The following is a 9,559-nucleotide window of genomic DNA, read 5'->3' as shown; positions in this document are numbered from 1 at the left end:
CCTCCCTCGTCAGCCCAAAGAGCAATCAGGGTTCCCTGCCCTGTGGGAAGTCCAAGGACCACCCACCTCCATCCAGGTCTAGTAAGGTGAGCATCCAAACTGCCTAGGCTCCCACAAAACCACTAGGTGCAGTAGGATCAAAAACCCATTGCCATTGTTCTTGGTTCTCTTTTCTTTTGGTTTATTTTTGAGACAGGATTTCTTTGTAACAGCTCTGACTGTACTGGAACTTGCTTTGTAGGCCAGGCTGGCCTCAAACTCACAGAGATCTGCCTGCCTCTGCCTCCCAAGTGCTGGGACTATAGGTATGCACCACTATTGCTGGCCATAAATATTTTAAAATGAGAGAAAAAATAAACAGGGAAAAAGCCTCACCAAAAGTTATTTACTAGCTCTCTCCTCCCTACCCCCACCTACCTTGTAGTGGGTTTAAGCTTGAGGCTTTCTGCATGCCATGCAATTGTCAGTCCCTGAGCTGTACCCCCAGGCCAATGGTATGCTTTTGATAGCAGTAACATTGCTATTATTCATAACCAGTTTTTATGTTAATTTTTGTTTGTTTTTGTTTTGTTTTGAGACAGGATCTCATTTAAGGTAATTAAGGTAGTTCTGCAACTTTAGTCTTTGAGGCTTTGTAGACCAGGCTGACCTGGAACTCAGAGATCCACCTGCCTCTGCTTCCCTATTCATAATGTTAATAATGCCTACAATTTAGCTGGTGGTACTGATACCAAAATTATAAATTCTTTAAGAACTGAAGCTATGCTAGGCAGTTAGTAAAAATCAGAGCCCAAAGCCTACTCCTGGCTGCAGCCACTCATCCCAGACCAGGGTGTTGTGCTGTGCCCTAGCGGGGCAAGCAGGTGCACTTCACTAAGTGGGAGACCGATAAGCAAGGACTGGCACTAACCCTGTCGAAAGCCTTAGGAATGTGAAGAGATAGCGACTGGCAGGGCCCATGCTGAGAATGCAGGCAAGTCCTATTGCTACTCATCCACGCTTAAGCCCAAAGGCTTTGGGAAAGGTAAAGCTGCAAGTCACATTTTCAAGTAGACCCAGGTTGTAGAAACCTCCCACCCACAGGGCACATGCCAGGCCTTATCCCCAGGCACCAGGGTTCCTCCCAGGAGCCCTTTAGGTGTTTGTGTGCACACATACACACACCAGTTGACAGGGCTAGAAAAGAGTGCCCCAAAGACCTATGAACAGAGGACAAAAGGCAGAGTTACTCACTGCTAATACAGTTTACAATACCAGAAAGCAATGGAAAGATCTAATGTTACCTACCAGTCGGAATGATACCCAGTTCAAATAGGTACTATTTTAATCTGAGCAAAAAATAATGTAAGGAAGATGTTTCTAAACACTTTGGGGAAAAGCAGGCAAGAAAGCTCAGCAAAAGATTTGCAAACCTGAGCCGGGCAGTGGTGGCACACACCTTTAATCCCAGCACTCGGGAGGCAGAAACATGCGGATCTCTGTGAGTTCCAGCCTGTCTACAGAGCTAGTTCCAGGATAGGCTCCAAAGCCACAGAGAAACCCTGCCTCGAAAAACAAAAAAAAAAAAAAAAAAAAAAAAAGCAAACCTGACAACCTGAGATCGATCCTTAGAACACATGATAGAAGGAAAAAAACTATAAAAAGTTGTCCTCTGATAGGTATGGTGGTTCATGCCTATAATCCTAGCACTGGGGAGGCAAAGGCAGATGGAGCTCTGTGAGTTCAAGACTACTAGCCTTATCTACACAGCAAGTTCCAGACCAGCTAAGGCTATATAAAAACAGTGAGAGACCCTCTTTCTGATCTCCACAGATGTGCCACGATACACAATGACACGCGCACACACATGCATGATTAACTTTCTGTTTTGGTTTTTTGAAACACGGTGTCTCTGTGTAGCCCTGGAACTCATTTTGCAGACCAGACTGGCTTCAAATTCAGAGATCTGTCTGCCTTTGCCTCCTAAGTGCTGGGGTTAAAGGTGTGCATCAAGTATGCCTTTCTGATAATAGTAATAAATTTTTTAAAGACAAAAATATATCTTATTTTAAGAACATCTTATCGCAGGTAGGGGGTGGTGGCACACACCTTCCATCACAGCAATAGGGAGGCAAAGGTAGGCGGATCTCTGTTGAGTTTGAGTTCAAGGCCAAAGAGCTAATTCCAGGACAAGCTACAAAGCTACAGAGAAATCCAGTCTTGAAAATACAAACAAAAAAACCTCACCTTACCATAATGATCTGTCCTGTGTCTTTGAGAGACAAGCCACCCAAGCCACCCACCCTCCACCCTCGCTGAGACAGTACAGATCTTACCACTTAGGTTCTAACATCAAAAAGAAATGCTTCATCACTGTATTATTGTTCTGAGTTTTAAAAAATGAAAAATAACTAGTCAAATTCACTTTTTAAATTTAAAGTCTTAGTTCTAATAAAGACAGCTGCAGTTGAGAATGTAGCTCAAGAAAAGATGAGAATTTTGTTTAATTTCTCCTAAGCAACACCCCCCCCACTCCATTTTATGTGTATGAGTGTTTTGCCTGCACATGTGTCTGTGTACCATATGTGCAGTACCCTTGGACGCCAGAAAAGGATGCTAGATCCCCTAGAACTCGAGTTCAACATTTCTGAGTCATCATGTGGGTGCTGGTAATTAAATTAGGGTTCTCTTAAAGAGCAGTCACCGAGCCACCTCTCAGTCCCCAATGACCTCTTGTTAAGAAAAGTTTGTCTAACTAGATGACTCAATCACTCCACTAAAAGATAATGGTAGAGCTGTGCACACAGCTCAATGGTAGCCGAATGCCTTGCATTGTAAGATTCAATCCCAGCAAAGTTCTTTAACTCTCAGAAATGTGAGACTAGCTAAGGCATTAATATTAATTCTTTTAAATATGATAATGGTTTAATAGATAATAATATGCAGATGCATATAAATTTTTTTTTGTAAAACTGGGCATGGTAGTGTGTGAGTATTTTGCCTGCATACACTGCTGTTTGCCTGTGCACTACATGCATGCCTGTTGGCTATATAGGCAAGAAGGTGGCATTGAACCTCATGGGGCTGAAATGACAGTGCTGTTGTGTAGCATGGGATCTGGGAATTGAGTTCCCTGCCTCTTAATCACTGCATTGAGCTGTTTCCCCACACCAAAAGGGTGAAAATTTTTAAGAAATTAGAAAAGGCACATTAAAATGCAAGAATGACCCAAATTCAAATGGACCTAAAAACAACTCCAAAAAGAAATGATCAACTGAGCTAGAAGACAGTGTGATAACATCAATCTGAAGAGCAGATGCCAACAGAAGTTAGCCTGATCCACAGTGTCAAATGCAGAGGAATTCCATAGACATGAAGGCACACTGGCTCCAGCTGATATAAAGAATGGATAGCTAGGTCAGATTTAATTCCAGCACTCCGGAAGCAGAAACAAGGCGGAACTTTGTGAGTTCAAGGTCAGCCCGGCCTACAAAGCAAGTTCCAGGAGTCAGGTCTAGATAAACCCTGTCAAAAAAAAAACAAACAAACAAACAAACAAACAAACAAACAAAAGATAGCTAGAGCCCCAAATAAATGGGAAGCAGCTGCTTTGGAAATTGGTGAATTCCCCAAATATGTTTACATAACAGCATCAGATGTGGGAAGAAAATTCCTATTGAAGATAAAAGGCCAACAGAGAGCAATCTGCAAGATCCTTTTCAGACAAAGGAAGTAACAAAATTAAAATGTTTCAAGTATTGAAACCCTGTAGAGAATAATCACCACCTATGCAACTGGTACCCAGGTGGCAGGCTGGAGTGGCTCTTTTCATAATAGTGTTTACTTCTCGCCTTCATAGGGCAGTCTCAGAGCCCACTGATATGCCTTCTCCAAGGTCACAAAGGTAAATACACAGCAAGCATCATGTGATCCTCAAAACTACCTTATAAACTAGTAAGCCAGGAAACAGTGCTGGGGCTGGGGCTCAGCAAACTTGTTATTATTCTAAGTCAGCATAAAAGACTGGGCTCACACCTGTAACCCCAGCACTGGGAGGCAGAGACAGGCAGACAGATCTTTGAGTTCAAGGCCAGCCTGGTCTACAGAGCAACTTTCAGGACAGCCAGGACAACACCAAGTAATCATGCCTCAAAAATGAGGAGGGAGGGAGGGAGGGAGGGAGGGAGGGAGGGAGGGAGGGAGGGAGGGAGGGAGGGAAGAGTACAAAGATTAATCTTCAGTGTTACTGCATACTAAATAAGTCCATTCTACAACATACTGATTTTTAAAAACTAAAACCCAACTTAAACAAAAACTATTTACTTACTTTCTCCCCGCCCCCCCATCGTGTGTGTGTGTGTGTGTGTGTGAGAGAGAGAGAGAGAGAGAGAGAGAGAGAGAGAGAGAGAGACAGACACTGAGGACACCCTGAGAGAGAGAGAGAGAGACAGACAGACAGACAGACAGACAGACAGACTGAGGACACCTTGCCATGGCACACACATGGAGGTCAGAAGACAACTTGTAGGAGTTGGTTCTCTCCTACCACCACATAGGCCCTGGGGATCAAACTTAGGCCATCAGGCTCGACTGACATTAAGCACCTTTACTTGCTGAGCTATCCTGCTGACCCCATGATTTTTTTTTAAGATCACAGACAAGCTGGCAGTACACAAAGCCATACTAAAGAGGTAAAAGATGGATAAGGTAGTTAGAATAACACAAAGGCACTGTTGAAGATGGAGAGCTATATGTCACAGGTGACAAACAAGGAGGGGCTGGAGAGACGGCTCAGTAGTTAAGAGCACTGGCTGCTCTTCCCTCTTCCAGAGGACCTGGGTTCAATTCCCAGACCCACATGGCAGCTCACAACTGTCTGTAACTCCAGTTCTAGGAGATCTGACAACCTCACACAGACACATACTCAGGCAAAATATCAATACACATAAAAATAAATAAGGAAGGCATTTCAATGAGAAAAGTGAACCTAGGACATGCCTTTTGGTCTAAAAACTATCATCAATGCATGGCTCTTAACCTTTATATTCAACTTTGTTAGAATAGTAAATATATATAAATACACCATACATTTACCAAAACAATTTCCAAGACCACTTACTATCTGAAGTTTGATTGTTTTCCCGTCTAACTCTATAGTTCGTATCTTGAAATCCACACCAATTGTGCTGATATAGCTTTCCGTGTATGTATCATCCTGAAGGGGAAGAGTTAATAAAATCAATGTTCAACAGAGAAAAAAATTTTTAAATTCACTTTCATTATAGTCAAAGCTTATAAACAAAGTTTTTAACATCTGATTTCATCTTGCTTTGTGTTCTAAAACAAAAGTTTCTTTTTTCCTTGAAATATTTTTCAAGTGTTCTTTATTGTTTTGTATACATCTCTTGGTAAATATTTTGCATATGTTAGGAAGATTTTGTAACTGTCAGAGCTCACCCAACCAGATACCTGAGTTTTATCAGTAAAACTCTTGCTCCTTAAATACCCAATCCACTGACCAACAAACAATGCTCATTTCATTCTCCTCTTAGGGATGGATTCCAAAATCTAATTTATATCCTGGAAGTTTTTAATTGAAATACAATACACATAAGAATCCCTCCTTCAAGGCAGAGGCAGGTGAATCCCTGTGGTTCGAGGCCAGCCTGGTCTACAATAGTAAGTTCAAAGAGTACATAGTGAGACCTTGTCTTTAAAAAAAAAATTATTTAGTGTATGTATGTGTGTGGATGTGTGCACAGCACAATATGCACAGCATGTACATGTAGAGGTGTTAGAACAATCTTTGGCAGTTAGCTTCCTCCTTCCACCATGGTGGTCCTGGGGATCAAACTCAGGTCATTTTGATCTACTGATTCATTTCACCAGCCCTACTTCATTATTGTTTTTGTTTTTTCAACCACATTTTTTGCAGCTGAATATAATCCCATTGATATAGTTTGTTTATGAAAGAATTGGGTAGTTTCCATTTGGGGGGTCATTATAACAATGCATGATCATGTCCTTATCATCATGTTGTTTGTCAATTTATTAACACAATGTTTCTCTTTTTTGGTACATGCCAGTAATCTTAGTACTTGGGAGGCTGAGGCAGAAAGATCACTAAAAATTTGAGGCCATCCTGATCTAGGGAATTAATGGCCAGCCATGGACACATAGTGAGGCTCTATCTCGAAAGAACTCAATAGGCAGTGGTGGCACACACCTTTAATCCCAGCATTCGGAGGCAGAGGCAGGTGGATCTCTGTGAGTTTGAGACCAGTCTAATCTACAGAGTGAGTTCCAGAACAGCCAGAGCTTTACAGAGAAACCCTGTCTTAAAAAGCCCCCTTCCCCATCACCCCCCTCCCCCCAAAAAAAAAAAGGAAAAGAAAGAACATGACTTCATGAGGGCTCTTATGACAGATCAGAGAATAAAAGTGCCTGCCCCCAAGCCTTTCACCTGGGACCCACAGGTGAAAGGACAAAACAAGGCATGCACTCTGTTGTCTGACCTTCACACCTGCTATTGTGCTCTCGTGCACAGCTGCCCCATGTATACAAACACATAAAAACAAGTAAATGTTCCAAAAGAAGCTCTCATGAAAAAACAGGAACGGAGACTACGCATCCCTGAACTGCAAAGCAACACAGGACGGCACCTTGGTGTAGGACCCTGAGAGCAGCATGACAAACTCAACTTTTCTGTGACATAAACTGCTAGCCAATGTGGTGGCCACTAGCCAAGTGGCTTATGAAATGAGAAAAATATAATGATCTTTTTCAAATTTCAATTAAAGTAAAAAAAAAAAAAAAAGCTAGAGAACTAGGTTACTATGGTTGTAAAGCTTAATCTGAGTTACTGAATGCACATAACCGTCAGTACATATGACACCATGCATGTACTCTGCGGCTGGTGATGCTTCTCTTTATTAAAATGTGGCTTGAAGATTTCTTTCCATGTCACTGTCACTAAGGCCAAATATCCCACATTATCTGTCCACCTCCATTGGAATCAATCAGAATTCTACAACGAGCATTAGACGCTAATTTTATCATCACACTTCACTGCTTCACTGAATTTCTTTCTTGGCTTTGTTTTCCCGTCCCCCCACCCATGTCTGTCTCTGTTTGTCTCTGTTCTCTCTTCTTACATATTTTTGGACTGACTGACTTCAAGCCCAAAGTGTTCACCTCCCAAGTGGAGAGATGACAGGCATGCACTACCACACCCAGCTTTCCCATGAATTTCCTTTAAGAACAACAGTTACAACACTTATTTAACAGTCTAAGACACTACAGAGGGTAGGGTTTGGGAGCTCTTAGATGTACAAATTCTGAAAGAGTAAGTCAACAGACATAAAACAGTTTGATTTTTGTCTAACTAGAAAGCATGCACTAATTGTACAGTTAAGTACACCATTAATTGTAAAAAATATTTTAATTTCAACTTACTGCAAACCTAAGGAGGAGGCAAGACTTTCCAACTCCAGAATCGCCAATCAGAAGTAACTTGAATAAATAATCACTGCAAAAAACAGAAAGAAAATCGTATTAATAAACAGTATGTTGTACTATTAAGTTCTGCAAGAAAACAGAGCTAACAACAGCTTGTTATGAAGACTACAGCTCCTGAAAAGGACTGTGTGTGGCTTAGCAGAAGCCAAAACTAGATCCACCAGCAGCCCTTTGATGCATAGCTGAACATGTGAATTACCCAGTCAAGTAAGAAGGCAGTGCCACCCAAGATCGATCTCTCAGGAGTGAACTTCCTTTTCCAAGGAAAACACGTGGTTCCTATTCTGAGAGAGAGAGAGGGCTGAGGAAACTTCTGCTAATTAAATCCCAGTCCTCTACCCTAGGAGACTGGGGAAGGTTATGCTCCAGCCAGTAAAATTGTCTCTCCTGGCTCAGTGGCCCATGCCTCTGATTTCAGCAAGCTTTTGAGAGGTGCAAACAGGAAAATCTTGACTTTAAGGCCAGACTCAGCTACATAACATAATAGTGTTGGCTTAGAAACTTGAGATCCTCTTTCAACAACAGCAAAAGTCTCTCCCTCAAATTCAAGGACCAAACTACTCACTGCTCAGAGCGATCCTCCAGTGAAATAATTTCTATGACCCTTTCCTAGAATCCAAGTCTAACATCCCCTCTTCTTAAAAAACAGAAAACATGGGGGCTAGAAAGATTGCTCAAAGATAAAGAGCCCTGGCTTCCTAGGCAGAGGATCCAGGTTTGATTCCCAACACTCCCAGGATGCTTTTAACCATCTCTACTCCATTCAGTTCCAGGAGATCTGATGCCCTCTTCTGGCCTCTCAGGTCATTGTTATCACATGGTGCACAGGCATCTTAAGGTGTTCCTGCATCTCAATACCTCTTCCCAATGTGATTGCATTGAATAAATGTCCCCCTTTCTGTTTCCTGCTATTAATTTGGCTCTTTTAATTGGCTTGCCAACGATGAGCAGTTAAACCTGGTTTGTTGGGGCTATCCAGGGCATAGGCTCTGATTCTGATTCCAGTAATACCACCGCTACTCCTAACTTAAAAACCATCACTAAAACATGTCTTCAATGACCTGAAGACAACAGAGTATCTGTCCACTGTCTCCCAAAGGAACCTCTCAATTCTTCACAATTCTGACTACTTCCATAATCTGAGCACTTTTAAAAGGAGCCTCCCAATCAAGACCTTACATACTTATTTTAGAAGGTACAACTAATTTTTAGCTTTGTGGTTTAATTTCAAAAATGAATATCTACTAATCTATTAAAATTTTTATTACAGAAAGTATAATTTCAATGTAAGCTAGACACACAACTTTAAATACAATTACCTTTGTGACTATTGATAAATTGTTACCTATCTCTCCTTGCAGAGTGGTATTAAACACCTTTTTTGTTTTATCAAATTAGCATAGTATACTTAATTCCTAAATGTATCTGAGCAAAAGAATTAAAAAGATAAATCCAAACTGCTAGTCATCAACAAAACAGAGGTCACAGAAGGAAATAAAGTTTCTAAACAAATAAATCAGAACTGGGGGCATGATAGTTCAGTTGGCTGAATACACATGTCTACCACACATATTCTGTGTTCAATCTCCAGCACACCATACATAGTTGTACATGACTATAATCCCTGCACTTGGGAGGTGGAGGCAAGAAGAGTTAAAAAAAAAAAAAAAAGTAAAACTATCAAACAAACATACCAGGGCTGGAGATGGCTAGGTGGTTAAGAGTTAAGAGCACTCACTGGTTGCTCTTCTAGAGGACCTAGGGTTAGGTTTCCAGCACCCACATGGCAGCTCACAACCATTTGTAACTCCAGGCCCAGGGGATCTGGACACTTCCTTCTGGACTCCAGGGTACTGTATGCACATGGTGAACAGGCATACATGCAGACAAAACACCCACATACATAAAAATAATTAAAAAAAATTTTTTAATCAGTAAAGGAGGGCTGGATATGTATAGCCCAACAATAGAGTAGTTACCTAGCAAATGCCAGACCCTAAATTTTATGTCTAGGCAGACCTTTCAACAAATAAGTAAATAGATAGATAGATAGATAGATAGA

The 9,559-nt window shown here is 41.4% G+C and overlaps 1 protein-coding gene across 1 annotated transcript in view; it reads right to left on the bottom strand.

Annotated features, from left to right (window-relative positions):
* Rab1a (RAB1A, member RAS oncogene family) overlaps positions 1-9,559 on the bottom strand; it is a 25,360-nt gene that overhangs the window by 4,409 nt on the left and 11,392 nt on the right. The window contains exons 2-3 of the mRNA XM_050140876.1: positions 7,435-7,507; positions 5,081-5,194 (exon numbers count right to left, since the gene is read on the bottom strand). Of these exons, the coding sequence (XP_049996833.1) occupies positions 5,081-5,194; positions 7,435-7,507 (187 nt within the window). The remainder of the gene's footprint in view (positions 1-5,080; positions 5,195-7,434; positions 7,508-9,559) is intronic.

Source organism: Alexandromys fortis, unplaced genomic scaffold (assembly GCF_014885135.2).
Source record: "Alexandromys fortis isolate MF-2015 unplaced genomic scaffold, M_Fortis_MF-2015_v1.1 scaffold_7, whole genome shotgun sequence".
In the NCBI taxonomy this organism is placed as follows: Eukaryota; Metazoa; Chordata; class Mammalia; order Rodentia; family Cricetidae; genus Alexandromys; species Alexandromys fortis.
Note: the sequence above shows the minus strand (reverse complement) of the source record. Positions and strands in the feature narration are given on the sequence as shown.